Source organism: Oryza brachyantha, chromosome 10, assembly GCF_000231095.2.
Source record: "Oryza brachyantha chromosome 10, ObraRS2, whole genome shotgun sequence".
Taxonomy (NCBI): Eukaryota; Viridiplantae; Streptophyta; class Magnoliopsida; order Poales; family Poaceae; genus Oryza; species Oryza brachyantha.
The window spans coordinates 7,875,700-7,894,087 of record NC_023172.2 but is presented as its reverse complement, the minus strand read 5'-3'; the positions used below and the strand labels follow the sequence as shown (position 1 = coordinate 7,894,087).

Sequence of the window (18,388 nt, the reverse complement as noted above, 5' to 3'; positions counted from 1 at the left end):
TTTGTCTTTTTTATAAAAGAACATGGTGCCACAAATATAGACATTCCTAGATAAACATGTGAGTATTCGTGTAGTAACTCTCCAATCCGGTACCCCTCCGTGTTTTAATTTATGATATTTTGATTTTTAGACTTGATATTTGATCATTTATTCTGTTCAAAATGTTAGCGTAAGTATTCAAAAATATATATGGTGCTTTAAGTACTTTTAGGAATAAAATAAGTTATAGAATAAATGATGTGTTTAAAAAAAATTAAATAATACAACAATCAAACTTTATATAATTAGCGTCATACGTACATTTAAATGTGTAGGGAGTATAATTTAAGATGGACCAAAAGCTGCGGTGTATCATTCGTTTGGGCATTGTGGCCCAACTAATTAATGGCCGTGTTCTTTCATCATTTCGGCCCTAATTTAATGTTCTGGGCTGCAGCAGCACTCTGCTGGCCCAACTAATTAATGCTTTCCATTTTTCTTTTCATCTTCCTCTGAGAGCATGACACGTCTGAACTAACGAGAAACTAAAACATGTTTCTGCTGCTTGCAAAATGCATCTTATATTATAATCCCAAATACTAATTAATCCCATCGGATTAATCCAGGTATCGTTCTCGGTTGGTCGATCGCATGTTTTAATTTTGTTTGAAACTTAAGGAGTATATTGGCTAATACATCAATATAAAGTGGGCAACTACTTAATCACCAAATATTTTTTCAAAGGTCTTTCTGATGATGATTTGCTAAAGCAAGAGTAGGTCAATTGGCAGATTAGTCCATTCAAAGGGCACATCAAAGTCATGGAGGCTTGCGTACGTACGTGCGTGCACTCGGTGGACAATGGTCAAGTGATCTTCCGTAGACCAGTTTCATGGGTTTCAGCTAATTGGCAACCGGGTATTTCCCTGATTTGGTAATTAATTTCGTGTAATTACATGACCAAAGTGTACTGTCTGATTGGAATCCAAGAGAGGCTAGAATCTGGTAGGAAATTTCACCTCAGAGAAAATTTTTGACATGAAGGTGAAAAGGTCATGTAGTTAGGTACAGGCCAAAGAGGCATTACTGTGAGTAGTTAATATTATTGGATCATGCATATACATCTTTCAAGCTCGGTTTACTGATGGAGAAAAATAGAGTCTAGATGTTTGGGCAATGGTTGTGTGGGGGTAGATTTGAATAAAAAAACAAATTATGCTAGTAGGAGCGTTTGCTATTTGTTCGGCTTTTTACTTACTAGAAATGATATAATTTTTAATAAAGCTTTAAATAAATTTTATTTCGGGGTACTATTCGGAACAACCTATTGGCTCCGATCATGACCATGCTACAAAAGTGTGATTGCTGTCAATGGGTACGTAAACCTTAAATACCCACTCTTTGTATTTTAATCATTATTATTATTTAGATTAATCATTGCATTTTACAATCAAATATCCATAAAAAATATTAAGATTATAATTACATGAAAGATCATTTCATTGACAATTTAGTAATATATGTACTTACGTGAAAAATACTTCTCATGGAAAATCTAGTAATATATGTTATTTTAACGCTATATATATTAATATTTTTACTTATAATAACTTAATTAATGCCTAGAGATTTGGCAGCTCAAAAAACAAATCTGTCTATATCTATCACCGGGTCTGATTAGCCTGTCGTGTATAGGAGCCGGATGCCCGCACCAAACACCTATAAATTAACCAACATTTAGACTTGCTTGAAAGGAAGCTTCCTGTGAATCTATTGAGTATGGTCACAGTCAGCATACTACTATTTGAGAAGTAGTAATTGTCTCTTTCTAATGGTTGACAATTATCTATTAATTACAATATGTTATTTTTAAAAGTACCCTCGGATATTATGGTTGAGCATGCGCCTGGAGAAACATTATTTCACAAACGTATGCGGGGAGACTAATTACAACAGTAAATTTTGCATCACCACGGTTTCTATTTTGAAATGCACACTCTGTTGATTTTTTTGACATAGGGCTTGACCATTCGTCTAAAAGAAACATATATAAGTATCTATTATTTTTTTATAAATTATTAAATAATTACACTAAATTTTTAAATAAAAAATTTTATGTCAAAATAATAATGCGTTCGGAAAAAAATAGAGGGAGTATTGTATGTCCGCAACACTCTATGGTGGGATAAATTTGCACAAAACAGGCATGCTAAGAATATTATAGAAAGCCAAGCTTTAATTTGCACAAATTTGTGTGTTTTAATTAGTACATTGTTTAGAAGGTTGGTGAAGAAATTCAACAGAAAACAGATCATGAACTTATAATCTAGTCCACTACCGCTATATCAGAAGAGAAAAAAGGAAGAAAAGTACAGACACGTTCATGTACTTATATTTTTTATTCTATTTTTAGATGAGGTCAATGCAGCTTTTTATCATACCAGTATGAACACACAATGAAACAAAATGTCCCTCGAATAAAGTGGAATAATTAAGGTGGAAAGTTCCACTAGTTAAAGAAAAGCGAATGTATTGATCTTACCCAAAATCTGATGATGATTGTATTGATTTTTGCCATATTCAAGATGCGCAATCAACAGTGAGAAATGAAACAATTACCCCTGCATGTTTTCGGTTTTCCTATCACACAGATGTAAAACATATTTTGTTACAGCAGATAGTAGCATCTACCACCCTAAATAGAGCTTAAACATCACCCAAAATATTTTGTTACAACACATAGTGCCATTGAGCATGTAGTTATGCTTAGAAAAGAATAATATCTTCTTAAGAGATTATAAGCCCCCAGTTTAGAGGCATTTGGAATAGTAAATAACAAATGGTAAAAGTTTTGGCATTGCATTTTTTCATGTTGGTGTTTAAAGGCATGCAAAAGTTACCAACTTTTTGGCAAAAGTGAGAGGTGGTTCGCGTCCCTATATATTTTTTGATAAAATTTGCTACTCTAAACTGCCAAATGTTAAATACAAAGTTATCATTTTTTACCCTAGTGTTTAGACTCATTTTACCAAAAAGTATTTCAAAATAACAAAACTTTTACCATTTTGAAGGATCTAAACAGGGGTTTTAGCCCCGACAAAAGAGGCTAGCTCCATCCATGCCCGAGGTGGCAACCAAACAACCTTGTGTTTATCATATCGGTGCTAAAACAACACTATTAGTCATTGAGTGAATGAGGCTAAAGCACAGCCGAACACATGAAAAAAACATTGTAGACTCTAATTAAGCTGTTTGGGAACGATAAGCATGGGAATTTTTGATATGCTAGAGTTGAAAGAGAGACGGAAAGAAACAAAGAGAGTTGCTCATCAGTCATGATCATCAATTCATCATGCACTGTTGCATTTACACGGTTATTGGCCACCGGCCTAGATGCTTGTACCGAGTACAAATGGAGTGATGAATCCACATGTGAAAAAGCTTCGAGAGCCAGCTGCGCGCCATGCACCAACAAAAGAGAATTAATTAGTAAAAAATTCTAAAGTAAGACAAATAACAAAAAAGTACTACACAATTAATTAGTCTAAGGCCAGGTTTAGTGGGGTTTATGGAATTTTAATCTCATTAAATATGATGTCATATAGATAAAAATGGTGATGTGAGTTGAGTTTTCTTATAATCAAATTTATGTACACAGTTACCTAGAACATGAAATTATATTGAAACCTCCAGTAAGAGTAATTTGTGTTATTTTCACATATTTAATTAATTCTTATTGGTCACTTGGATGCAATATTTAAGTGATATGTTAGCTTATGAAACCATGAAGTAAAATTTTACATTGACAACACTTGTGTCATTCATCTATTTAATTAAATATATTTTGATGATATGACACTATTAAAAACCACACAATAAAATCTTGCACTAAGAATTGCCTAAGTAGTCCAGACGAAAGCATGCATCGGTGTTAATCAGCCAGTTAGAGGGTGTTTGTTTCCACCCAACTTTTTTTTAAGTCCATGTCACATCAAATGTTTGGACACTAATTAAAAGTATTAAATAGACTATTAATAAAACCCACACTATACTCTGGACTATTTCGCGAGACGAATCTATTGAACCTAATTAGTCTATGATTAGCAAATGTGATGCTATAGTAAACATTTGTTAATCGTGGCTTAATTAGGCTTAAAAATTTTGTCTAATGAAATAGTCTTTATTTATGCAATTAGTTTTGTTATCAGTCTATATTTAATACTCCTAATTAACGTCAAACATCCGATATGATAAGAGACTAAAAAATCCCTGTTCCAAACAGTCGTTCTTGGGTAGCTTTGGCGATCAATTTTTGTTTACTGTAACACATGATAGGACTCGCTCAATTAGTAGTACTACAAGCCTACGATTTGCACAGAACAAGCTTTGGTCATGCAGTACTACACACTCCAAAAAGTAGTACTGATAGAGATCTGGGTGTAAAATTGAGATTAAATGATTAATAATAGTAGCTAGATGCAATCTTTGTTTGTTCAACGATCTTTGCATTGTCAGATGCGACACTGGTTATACTTAATGAACAATGCAATCTTTATTGTGTCTCTTGCATACTCATTTTCATATTTATAGTTTTGTCTCCATGTTGAACGTTTCTTTTAAACGCTATAGGTCAAATAAATGACATTTGCATCCATATACGTACGTACATTATCTCGTGATTTACGTTAGATAGACTACATTTACCCCCAGCACCAACATATATGTATCAAATCTAATTGCTTGCATAGAAAGACAATGCTCTTGAATATATACTCACATCACAGATTACATCTGAATCCACCATACACATATATATGTTGCCATGCCCAGATACTCCCTCGTTTTTTTAAAAAAAAAACGTTTTGGATTTAGGGCATTAGTTTAGACTTCAATATGGATATTAATTCAATCATTGAATTTCGCAATCAACTATTTATAAAACTATTTTAATGTATAATTATACGATAGTGTTTTTTGTTGTTGACAAAGCTAGTAATGTTATGTGACAAATTTTGTTGTAGGACACTTAAATTTTATGTAAATTGCTAATGGACAAAAAAAGTGTCATTGTTGGAAGACATCATACCTATTGTAATTAAAGAAAAAACCACGTTGAAATGGTAATTTTGCCCCTCGAGTCAATACATGTTGCTTAGCTTATGGTTTGGAGCAGATCACCTATTCACCTCTCCTTGACAAAGTACCAATTATATTATGAGAAAATTTTCAAAACTTCAAATTATACATTATTGAAAATTTTAAATTATACATCACGCAAAAAATTCAAAACTGTGATTTAAAATTTTGAAAAATTTGCAAGATGTGTTTTTTGAAATTTTCTAATAATGTACTTTGGATTTTGAAGGGAAACAAGGGAAAGGTGGTCTGCGTCGGACCAAGGCAAGCTACATGGACTGGCCACTGGGGAAAATCGCCATTTCAGCGTTCTTTTGGGTGTCCTAGTCGTAACACTATTTACCATGTCCACTACTATGTTACACATATTTTAAGTGTCTTACAGTAGAATTTGCGTGGTATAAGGTCCAAATAAAAATAAATAAATACTATCTCCGTCTCAAAATATAGATATGGCTTTCTAACAAAGCAAATATGTACATGCTTTTGTCTAAATTTGTTATATATAAAAAAAATGTCCAATCTCGAACTAGGTAGGTAGCCACATCACACGTTTCAAAAGCAACATCTATTAGATATATAGCGGATGTTGCACACTTAAACTATGCCAAATTTCATAGTACGTACACGTACGTTTAATGTCTATGCCCACATGTTTTAATTAATCTCAGATGGATAAGAGCCAGGTGCCCCGTCAAACTCCTTTTAAAAGCCACCATTAATTCGGCCATGTCCCGTACGAATTAACCTTCCGACAAATGTACTTCCTCATTTTCCAGTGTTCCATGGAATTAGATTTAACCACTTGTCTTACTGAAATTTAACCACTCGTCTTACTGAAAAGCCTACAAAGATATTAATTATTTTGTTATAATTTGTTTTTTCAAGGTTTTAAACATGACTTATATTTTTTTTATTTGTGCATGAAATTTTTGAAGACAGATGATCGAACGTAAGTTCAATAGTTGAAAATTTGAGTTGGTATACATTGAGTTTTGTCACAGTCAGCATTATGTATTACTACCCCCTCTGTTCCTAAATGTTTGATGCCGTTGACTTTTTTATACACGTTTGACCATTCGTTTTATTCAGAAAATTTTATAAAATATGTAAGTTATATATATGCGTAAAAGTATACTTAACAATAAATAAAACGTTATAAAAAATTAGTAATTATGTAAATTTTTTGAATAAAACGAATGGTCAAACGTGTATTAAAAAGTCAACGGCGTCAAACATTTAGGGACGGATGTATTATTTGACAGCTACTCAAATATTTTGTTTCTGGTGGCTTACACTATACTAATTACAATAAGTTTTAAAACTATGCTCGGATATGGTAGTTGAGCATGTGACAGGCCAGGAGAAACATTTCCCTACTTAATGCTGGTGATTGGAGACCAATTAGTTGCATAGTAGATTTTGTAGCATAGGCTCTAGCTTTTCACTTATGCTTATACTTATAAACCAAAATTTAAATTTTAAAACTTAAATTTTGTAGCATAGGCTCCAACTTTCTAGTGTTTGCTTCCATATCACTATGAAGACGTATATAAAGGTTATATATATAAATTATTTTTAATTATCAATTAGAAATTTCGCTTGTGCTTATAATAAGCAAAAAAGATTGGGCTGTGAAATTTGCTAAAATCATGCTTACGCATATGATGTATTATAGAGAATCAAAACTTGTGTGTATTAATTACTAGTTCTGTGTTTCATATTATAACATGTTTTGGTTATGTCAAGATTTATCTATATATCAAAATATATATTGTTTATATATATACACACATTATTATCTATATAAATTTAGACAATACTATACAATCTTCCATTGAGAAACTGAGGTAGTAAGTTGAATCTTTGGTTGGTGAAGTAATCCACGGAAAACAGATAATGTATCTACCGAAAGTTAGGTTGAGAAAAGAAAAAGGGCAAGAAAAGTACAGAGACGTCAGTGGCTTTTTTCTTGAAAAAATCTTTTTAAGTGAAGTCAATGCAGTTCATTGGTCAGATCAGGATGGATACAGAAGAATGATTTTTGAACACTAAGAATCCCTCCTTATAAGCTGACCCGTAGTAGCTACTATACCTAAAATATAAGTATTTTTAGTTTATTAACAGAAATTAAGGCTGAAAATAAAATACTATAGTGTCATGTAATAAATGAAGAATGGATGAGTGGGAGGATAGATAATGATAAAATGAGAAGGAAAAGGTAATATCGTGAATAGTATAAAAAATACTTATATTTTGGTATAAGATTTAAGTATCAAAATATTATATTTTAGGATGGAACGAGTTGTCCCACTGAAGGCATGATCTTGCCCAAAATCAAAATAAGGATTTGGCATATCACGATCGATCTGCAATCAATAGTGTGATAAAGAAACAATTATAGTCTACATGTACATTTTTCTATCATGCAATGTCATACAAATTAGCACTCACTTTTAATAGATTAACCCGATCCGTCTTGACTGAGCCACAGTCAGGCAACCCTCGATTTGGACACCTAAACTAGCAGCATCTCTCCATAGTAGCAAGTTAGAAATACTAAAATTTGTGCAACCAAACATCTCGTAAATGCTAAAAAAGCATATGAGACATACAAACAACACAGCCCATAAATGCTAAAAAAAGCTAAAACATATGACATATATACAAAGCAAACATTGTTTTGGAATAAGTATAATCCGTTTAAATTTGATATATATGCAAGAGTTTGAAATTAAGTGGTAGAGTTGGTCAGCAGTCAACTTCATGGTGCATTTGCAAGGTCGTTGGCCACCAGCATAATGCTTGGACCAACCTGAGTGATCCACATCAAAATGTGTCATCCTCGAGAGAGCCAGCTGCCAACAACTTAACCAAAGCAACAAACAAGACAAATTAACAAAATCCCTGGAGTCAAGTACTCTTTTCAAATAGATCAGATGCATATATATATGTGTGTGCACATGTTGGCTTGATTAGCTTAGGATAATTAATTTTGCTTAAGTACATGATGATCAAATTAACTCATCATCTAGATATCCTTGGCTGGACTCGATTCATTTTTCTTCAGAGCAAGCTGGTATTACCCCATTTCGATTACTAGAAATGTTAAGAGTTTACCAGGTCTGACAAAGGAGGAAAAGGAAAACGAAACAAACTTGAATATCTACTATTTGACATTATATACTCCTAGCTTTTTCTTCAGTGGTTGACATCATAATATGTTAGTTTTAAAATCATTAGTAGAGATATTGGGAATATGCGTTGAGAAAAACTATTTGACCACTTAATATTACAAAAACTACATAGTAACTTTAATATATAGCGGCACACCCACAGAATTATAATTAAGGGTCTAATTATGTTTGCACAAATTCATGGAGAGTACAAATTTGTGTAGAATATGATGTAGTAGCTAGCAACTTTGTGGGGAGAACATCCACGGAAACAGATAAGGTTCCAACCAAAAAGAAGATTCCTAGCTATGACATGTTGTCCACTGCCACTATCTCAAAGAAAATAAATAAATAAAAAGAGAATAAAGGGAAATGTACGGACAAGTCAATGCAATTTGTTTGCTAGTTCTGAAGTATGAACACAAGAATAATTCTTTATCCAACATCCTATGAATCTCTCCTTGAAAGCTGGCATGTGGACCAAGAATATAGTGGACAGGTCTCCATCTCTTAGCCAAAATCAGATAAGGGTTGTTAATTTTTTTTTCCTTTTTTCTGCATATTCCTTGATCTACTATAAATAATGATGAAGAGATTATATATGAGTATTCACAAAATCTCATCCATTCTGTATAAAAATAATTTCATCTTTTTGAGGGAACTGGCAGGAGTTCCGCCATTTCTATAAAAAATATTCTATAAGTAGTTGGTAGCTTGTGTTGAAGCGAAGGCTCTGTTTAGAATATAGATGCCAAAATGATGAGATTTTATAAATGTTCGTACATGCTCGACCAATAAAATGTTCGCCCACAGCCTCAAAAAAGAGGCTAATTAACACTTGCCAATCTCTTGCTATGGCGTATTGTACCTTTTCTATGCAATTTGGGCAAATCCTAAAATTTGGTGTATTCTACCTTTTCCATGCAATTTGGGCAAATCCTAAAATTTGGTGTATTCTACCTTTTCTATGCAATTTGGGCAAATCCTAAAATTGGTCCATTACATTTTGCAGGGTTGCAGTAAAAAGATGGGCATACAGTCCACTAAATCGGACGACAAACTAAAGGGATAAATATCCATAAAGATATATCCTAGTGCTGAAAAGAACGGATCAAATTAAGAGGTTACAAGTCATGGTCGATGACCACCACCTTTATGCATGCTTTCATTCCACCACCCAAGTAATAAAAAACATGACAAACAAAAGGCCCATGGTACACGCCAGCTTTGTCTGTCATCATTGTTCAGCCACGTTTAATTACCCTCGGCTTGCAGCCATATGCAAGTGCTCTCTCCGTCCCAATTTGATCGTCGTCTAACAGAAAAACAAAAATCTCGGTTTGATCGTCGTATTTAAGTTGAACGGTTGTTTTTCTGGGGAGAGACGTGGATGTTGCTTGATTCGGATAAAAATATGTGCGTTCCCGTTGAGAATTACTCATTTGCAACATGCATCCAAATCACGGCTCAATCCGCATGGCACCAAGCGACATAGCACCTTGATCGATAAGGTTTAACTTCAGAAAAAACGAAGGCTACGTTATCCTTGGTCTTAGTGCGAGATGTTTATACGACGATCAATAGGGAGTATTATTTAATCTCTTAATAATTACAGCTCAAAGTTAAGGACGTTTATGGTGAACAATGTTGGCTGGATAAACTCTTGGGATTAGTGCATTCTTATCTTTTTGACTTCTGCTTAGAGCAAGGCTAATAATATAGTCAACAAGCTGGCTATAAGAATCTTTATAGTCTCCTTATAGTCCACTCATATAATGGTTAGCTCTTTCATCTTTAATACATGACCTACATGTCTCTCTCACATAGTATTTTGATTCTTGTGCCTGAGCTGGCTATAAGCTTATAGCCAGCTTCTCCTCTCTCTCCTCCTTTCTCTCTTCCACATCAGCATTTAGCTGACTTATAGCCTGCTATTATACTTGCTCTTATATGCTTATAAGTCACAATCTAAACTCTTAACATTGAATTTTGAGTTTTCTCACCACGGTTTATTTTTCAGCCTTAGCTAAGATCCCTAAGAACACATGTATAAAGACTTTATTCATAAATTATTTTTCTTTTATAAATATGGCATTTGATTTTCTTTTCCTGCAAAATCCAAAGGATTACCCGGCCTTTTGTATTACTAGACCTACACCCTGAAGTTAATTACACACACGAGTACAGTACTCGCCCTTCTAAATGATTACCGCTAAGTTTACTGCATGAACAGCGTTGCACAATGAATTGGTATAGTAAATGTCCAATGCACAAATATCACATATTCGTTCTGTCGCAATATAGTATAAGACGTCTTTGTCGATCTTCCGCATAAATCCATGTTTAGAAATTTTGACTTATAATTAAGTTAATACTATATGTGTTTAATGCCATACAGGCAGTATAATTAAATTCGTATTATACGATACTTATTTATAATTATTGGTAATATGTATTAAAAAGAAGTCACTGAACATAAAAAGCTAATATAGCTTATACATTTTTGAACGAAGCGAGTATCTTTAATATCTCATAAATAAATACCTGTTCAGAAAAAATCTCATAAACAATACTCGAAAATGAGGATAAAAACGAACATACCCACAAACGAACACTGACATATATATTTTTTTTATCCTCTATTATCGTAGTTAGTATACGAGAGAAAAGATGCAGTTCCACTATAAAATCAATGATGAAAGGTATCAAGATTGCGAGTGCTGAAAGGAACCTATCACTGGAGAAAGCTACTATGAGCTTCAGGCTGCCACCAACCAACAAGACGACAAACAAATGGCGGCCATGCAACACTACACGCCAAAGCTTTCTCGTGCCATCGTCTATGCATGGTTTCCATTACATTTTTTTTACGTCATTAGAAAGATAATAATTAACTTGGGTATATATCCCATTTATGCATGCAGCAATTAATTAATATCCGAGTATAGTTATTGATTGATCTCTTAATTTAGTAGTAGTACTGAAAGTTACATCGTGGTAACTAAGATGAACACATGTGAACCATCCGATCGAAGATAAACACATGCTTCTATATTCCATTAATCTACGGTGAAAACTGGATAAACACTTGGAGAATTAATTACTCCAGACATGAGGAGTAGCAGCTATCGCCAGTAGTTTTAAGAGAGCTGCTCAATTTAATTAGAAAAATGGTGCTCCGAAATAACCTTTTACTACTCCACTACGCTGTGTAATTTAAGATAAAAGATGAAAGTTTATTTAATTTTTAATAGACTATTTTATGGTATATTTTAGAATTAACTATTATAAAATTAAAAATCTACTTTAAAATTTCTAAGATGATCAACTCTCTTATGAATATATTTTAAAATATATAACCAGTTTAAATAATCTGAAATATGGATGGCAGGCTACAAGAGCATGTATGGACACGTAGTATGAACACTACTTTTGACTTTTGTCTTCCGAAACATGGTTAACTGCATCATTATCCCTCATGAGCTGAGAAGAATAACAAGAACCCACGTGAATCCTGAACGTTCGACCCTCTGACATGCGGGACCCACCGACAGTATATTTGACGGGATCGTCATCCTAAGGACGGACGGCCACGATCCGATCCCCCGAGCTGCCGTCACCGTCCGACGTGGGCGCCGGGCCCACCGTTGACGTCAGCGCCAGGGCGGAGAGCCGCCGGCCCGCAGCAGCTGCTGCAGCGCGGTGAGGTGGCGTGGCACGGCGCGCCAGTGCGGCCGAGGTTAACCGTGGTTTAGGCTGGCTAACTGCGGGCGGGTTTAGACTAACGCGGCGGCGCGGCCCGGCCCAAACCACGGGTTTAGTCCACGTCCACCCCGCGTCCGGTCGATGACAGAGCGGGCCCACCACGTCCTAGCCCCCACCGTGTCAGCGACGATACCACCTCGCTCGCGGCGCGGTGGGGCCCGCCCGTCAGCGGGTGGGGGGTGCCGCGTTGCGTAGGTGGTGGCACTGGCAGTGACACTACTAGTGGAGAGCGAGGAGTATAAAATGCGGACACGCGGTCCGCCACCACCCACCCGCCCGCGGGGGCCTCTCGCGCGATTCGTCGTCGTCGTCGTCGTCACCGCCACCGCGGCGGCGGGAGGCGGCGGAGAGGCACCAGCACCCCCCGCCCAATCGTCCGTCCGCTCCTTGCTCTTCGGTTCGTCATCATCATTTCGGGGGGTTGGGGGGGGGTATTTCGGTGTGGCGTGCTTCGTGGGGGATTCGGATCGGGGGGAGGGGCCCCGGGGGGGGGGGGGGGGGGGGGGGTCAGGTTCTTGATTCGATGCGCGGTTCGGGAATCGGGGGTTGGGAGACGGGGGAGGAATCGGGAATTGGTTTGGTTTGGTTTGATGGGGTTTTGCCGGTCGATTCTCCTCACCGCGTCGCTTTTGGGGGTTTATCCGGGGTGAGGAATCGTTTTGATGTGCTCGGGTTCTTGCTTTTTTGGGGTGATCTTCTGTGCAATCTGACCTCCCGAATTAGAGTTAGTTCTGTATTTGGGGTGGGATTTTCTTCGACTTGATTGCGGAGCTGAATATTTTATTGGTTGTTCTTGATTTATTTTTTTAAATTATTTTGTTTTTCGCGTGTCTTCTCCTTGCTTGATTGGTTCGTGAGTATGCATTAGTTTATCTTCGTCGCGTTCGTGGAAATGTAACCAAATGTAAAAGAAAAAAAAAGAACTAAAAGCTAATCATGTTCTGTTTGGGCTTCTCTGTGCCTCTTCTCGTCTTCGTTATCTTTGATGGCTACAAAGTTGTTAGTGCATAGCTGCTGCGGAAGAAAATAGATCATGAATTGCACATCCATCTTTTACCAGATTGTGTGAAATTGATAAAGATCCAGTTATGGCATTCTTGTCCTTTTATTATGTCGTTTATCAAATCAATTAGCAGGTGTATCTTTTTTCCGTGCAAACTATGTTCTCTTTCGACATTTTTGTCAGTCCAAGAATCGCTGAGACAACGAACCTTTTACTAATTATGGTGGTGAGCTACTGAGTTCTAGGTTTGCTTTATTATCTGATAATTTGGCAATTGGTAGCTCTGCGTAATGGTATTGTATATGTGGTAGTGTTCAATTTTGGTAGGCATGGTACTAGATTTAAGTAGTGCGTCGACTGAAACTGGTTCTTTCTTTTTCTTTTTTCTTTCTCTTCTAGGACAATCATGTCTCCTTCAGTTCCTGGGTTACCATTACTTAACATCAGCATAAGCAGTTCTTGGAGTGATGAGGAACGTGTACGATTCTTGGCGGAGAGGAAAGCAGAGCACTCTCTGCCAGAAAATGTAATGGTGGGGGTGAGCTTTCACCTCTTTGATCCATGGGACTCAGGTTAGTGTGCAATCTACACAGAAGATAATTATTATTATGATATTTTCTGTCGTTCTGGATTAATGGTATTTGTGATCTGACTTTCATAATTGAGTCGTTATAGACCCTGAAGGCTTCTTTGTTTTGTCCTTTTTGAGTTGTTATATACTTTAGTGCAGTGTATTGTAAGATTGGGCAGTATGACAGCATTTATTTCTCAACTGATAACTAAAAAAAGAGAAACCTGCATGAATTGATACCTAGTAATATTTAGGATTAAAAGGCATAAACAATACTTTATACAAAGGCAGAAATAAATATCCTGAGCTGTGATGAAAACAGGGTTCATGTGCAGGAAAGCACTTCTGCCCTTGATTATGGCACAAATTGCCAACGTGAAGTGCTCATAGACAGATAGACTACCACAGGATGTTATATGAGATTTGTCACTTCACATTACATTGACCATTTTTTCCCCATTTTTCTTTATAGCTTGTGCACCAATTTACTACCCCTGGTTTTGCTGGAAATATCTGAATGACATTCTTTGATTATTAAATTATGTCCAATGTATCACTTGGCTAGAACATTTTAACTCTGCCATCATTACTAGAGTATGCAATCATGAAAAGTCACTATTTGCCAGTTAAACTTAAGTTTGGGAGATATCAGAATGCACTATATGCCATTGGTTGTCATCAACTTTTGTTTTTAATTGGGATCACTATGCAAGCAGACCACATGCTAACATTTCTGGGCTTAGGTTCATTTCAATATTAGAATGCGTACCTAAGTTGTTGATCTGTGCCTTTAGTATCCCACATTATGATACATCAACGGAAGTTGAACGCATGGTACAGTAATAAATCAACTGAAACCATATATTAATAACACTATTGCATATTTTATATTAGTATAACTTGTACCTGGTTTCATTTTGCACTAGAACTAAAGTTTATCCTTTTTGCATACCATAATTCCACATTTTACTGTTATTGCAATGATGTTTAATGGTTTATTATCTTGTTGATCCGCAGTAAAGGATAATCTGACAGATAACTTCTCTTGCAGAGAACTTATGGTACATGAATTTTTCAGATGATCAACAATCCCCTAAGAATGGCGAAAATGCTATTATAAAGTCAAAAACTGGATACTGGAAAATTGTGGATACTGTTAGAATACCAACAAGTACTGCTATTGTGGGTATGAAAGTTAGGCTGGACCATTATGAAGGTGAAGCACCATCTGGTAAGAGAACTGGGTGGGTGATGAATGAATATCTGGTTGAAGAGAATGATGAAGCTAATCTACCACAGGTAACCCATGGTTGTTGATTGATGTCTTTTTGCATATAGCATATAAGTTTTTTCTCCAGGGTCATTGATTGATGCCTTTTGCATTTTTTACAGGACTACAAGAATTTGTGTACAATATACTTTCAGGAAGACAAAAAATTAGATGCTGGCAATAAACAGATATGCCTGAGTGCAAATGCTCGTAATGATCGCAACGAATCTTACCTTCAATATCTTGCCGAACTAGAAGAGCAAAATGCTGCATCAAACCCCCAGGTTTGTATCCTTTTCTTGTAAGTCATCCTTAGAAATACCCCTGAATCTTTTAGTTTTGCTCATATGTTTTTCATTTTAATGCAATGTATACTTTGATCCATGATTGTTTGTCATGTAAAATTAAGATATAGCTATAGCACTGTAGAATCCTGTCATTGTAATTCACATTTTTATTTAAATTTTGAAGTATTTAAGGTTTTCTCCTTTAGTACATACAAAACTGTTGTTTGTCAGGGCATGCTCCAATCCGATCTTTTACTGCTTATTGCTTCGTTCCACATTACTAACTGTGAATATCTGACCAGATGTGGGATAATACTAATGAATATTCAATCTATGTATGCCAGGCTGTATCTGTGAACGAGGAAAATGTCTCTTCCAGCAAAGGACTGGATAGGCAGAAAACTAACGCTTCAGATGACCAGTCTGTTAATTATGCCCCCTCTAGTGAAGGCTACATAGAATTGAATGATTTGTTAAGCACAGATGCCTCTGCATCAAGTTCAGAATACTCAAGTCGACGGACTATGATTTCTGAAGAGGATGAGTACTTTGATTCTGATGCATTTCTGAGGGAGATTAGGAATGACCATAACACAGATAATGAAGAGCATGCAGACAGCAAGTTTAGCGTAACTGTGCCTAGTAAATCAGATCACGTGGTTATCAGTCCCCCAGAACAAGGTAAGATATCCCTTCTGTTGCTTGTACTAGAAACATAGTGTAACCATGTACACGACCATTTGAAAGTTTATAACCATGAGAGCTTGCAAGTGTTCACACAAATAATAGGAATCAAGAACTATCGATAAAGCTAAGTTTACAGCTGCAGTTACTGAAATTGTTATGCAATGTTTCTTTCTTTGTTTCTCACTGGTACTGGTGAAATTCTTGATTAGCATGCTTGTTCAACAGTATTATTTTGCATACGAGTAATGTGTAAGTTACTCTTGTCTAGATTTACATGATAACTTCTCAGCTCATTAACTTCTTTTATTTATCTTGTTTATACAAAAATGTGCTCGGCGGATTTACACTGAAGTTGGCATCTCTATGCGTGCAGGGTTTGTTGACAACCTTGATAACCATGCCATCAGAGCTGGAGATTCACCGCAAAAGTCAATGCAAAGTGGTAAAGCAGATCAACACTCAATTGAGGAGCATCCGCAGAACATTCCTACACCTTCCTGTTTTCCGATAGGTCATGTCAAACGAAGCCGTTCTAGTAGTTCTAGCAGCTCTCAGGGTACCAGCAGGTCTCCCCAGAGAGAGCGATCTACCAAAAAATTTGGGAAATTAGGAAAGAAGTACTGCTGCTTTGGATCATTCTAGTCGAGTCCATAGCATTTCTATATTCTGTACAGGAAGACACGGACTGGTTGCCTCAGCAAAATTATACGAGATCTTCTGAATTCTGATAGAACATAGTCAAAGAAGACAAAATTTTGAAGCAACAATGACAATGATCAACAACACTACGAACTGTGGAAAGTTACATTTTTGTTTTGTTCATATAGTGTGAAGATATCATTATCTTGATGAATCTGTCAAACTGAAGTGAGCTACCTTTAATTTCATTCTTGATTGATAGGGGCAGATATTCACTGATTCCTGTTTCTGAAATGAAGATGGCAGTAGTTTCTTATCATCACCAGGTGCTCTCATTTGTAAACATCAGCAGTACAGTTTTGTATGATAGAACTTCACACTTTAGTAAGTAAATACTGATTGCCCAATACTTGGTTATCCTGCATGAGATAATAGCTAGCTTACGATGGCATTCTGGAATGTGGCTCGTGCTTTTGATTTTATGAAGCAATACTCTGTGTGGCCTGTTACCTGTTGATAAAAACTAGCTGAGCTGCATAGATGTTTGCACCTGATTGTTAACCATTTCATTTACATGTTCTTCAGCTTCAGGTTTTCTTATTGAGTTGTTAATTTGGGTTTAGCTTTCAGCACATTAGCAACAGATAAGGTGAGGGTTCATTTGCCATGTGAATGAATTGCTGCAAATTGTAAACCTCTTTCCGTAGTATGGTCATGCTCAGGGTACACAAAACCGCCGGAGAAATCCAAACCGACTAGCGATGGAGCTACGGTTACCGTAGAAACTGTAACAAATTTAAATTTGAAAAAAAACTGATAAATTTGAATTTGAAAATTTTGAATTCGTAAACGGTGAAAACCAAGATATTGAAAGGGCATCTAGGCCCCTAATTTGTTTTGGTGATTAATGACAATCAAATGATGAGGACTAATGACGTGTGTGAGAATGTAAAGATATAAATAGTCCTCATGAAAAAGTTGTTGTTGTGCCGCCCATGTGAAAAGAGAAGTAAAGTCGATATATTCGTGTTGCCGTGTGTATTTACTTTGAATTTGAGTCAACTAGGAATGCCGTACTATAAAGAGGAATGTACAAATAAATCTAGGAATGAATCCGGTGCTCAGAAATATTTTTGAAGTGCATCTTTTGCTATCTTTTTGAAGTTGTGCTGGAATTTACGAAAGTTCTGAAGGTACCGTCGGAACTTTCGAAGGAGCCAGAATCGGTTCTGTAAGATTCACGGAAGATCTGAAGGATCTAGAATCGGTTCTGTAAGATTCATGGAAGTTTCGAAGGTCTTGACCGGAACTTCTGTTAACTTAACTTTTCACAGTTGACTTTGAATTTTCTAAGTGTTGGGGGCTGCTATTTTGAACTGACCGGAATTTCCGAAGGAGACCTCCGGATGTTCCGAAGAAGGAATCTTTTGCCCCCAACGGGCAGAAATTGAGAGGGGGTATAAATACCCCCCAACCCCTCAAGCTAGGGTTGCTGCTTCACATGTTCATCTCTAGCTTGCTTTTCTTGAGATTCACTTTGAGTCTTGCTTTCTCACTTTCTTCTCTCCACGGATCTAAGTGATTCCTCCTCTCCACGGATCTAAGTGATTTAGATTTTGTGTGTGTGAGAATTGGTTGTTTTGAGTTGGTTTGAGTGCTTGGTGTTGACTTCGTGAGAAATTTCGTGAGCACTAGATTCATCTCAAGATCTTTTTGCTAGCTTGTTATTCTTGGTGGTTGAGGACACCTAGACGGCTAGGCGTCGTTCCTCGAGCCACCGAAGCTCTTGTGGTGCGCCGGGAAAAGGTTTGTGAAGGTTGGATCTCACCTCCGAAAGGGAAGAGATACCTCGAGTGAGGGAGAGTGCACGAGTGC

General features: G+C 36.4%; 1 protein-coding gene across 2 annotated transcripts; it reads left to right on the top strand.

Moving 5' to 3' along the window:
* The first annotated feature begins 12,326 nt into the window (after positions 1-12,326).
* Positions 12,327-16,906, top strand: LOC102722147 (NAC domain-containing protein 83-like). 2 transcript variants are annotated; one of them, XM_040528325.1, is made up of 6 exons: positions 12,327-12,453; positions 13,459-13,631; positions 14,682-14,929; positions 15,023-15,184; positions 15,532-15,868; positions 16,248-16,906. In XM_040528325.1, the coding sequence occupies exons 2-6, from the start codon at positions 13,466-13,468 to the stop codon at positions 16,514-16,516; spliced, it is 1,182 nt and encodes a 393-aa protein (XP_040384259.1). In that variant the 5' UTR covers positions 12,327-12,453; positions 13,459-13,465; the 3' UTR covers positions 16,517-16,906. The 2 variants fall into 2 exon arrangements, with proteins under 2 accessions (XP_040384259.1, XP_015697473.1); XM_015841987.2 differs by lacking the exon at positions 12,327-12,453 and adding an exon at positions 12,615-13,285.
* Positions 16,907-18,388: the final 1,482 nt, after the last annotated feature.

Excerpts from the sequence above, each read along its gene's own strand:
- LOC102722147 (XM_040528325.1), top strand. The coding sequence starts at position 13,466 with ATGTCTCCTTCAGTTCCTGGGTTACCATTACTTAACATCAGCATAAGC. Across the intron at positions 13,632-14,681 it reads CTTTGATCCATGGGACTCAG|AGAACTTATGGTACATGAAT; the intron begins GTTAGTGTGCAA and ends CTTCTCTTGCAG. Across the intron at positions 14,930-15,022 it reads ATGAAGCTAATCTACCACAG|GACTACAAGAATTTGTGTAC; the intron begins GTAACCCATGGT and ends CATTTTTTACAG.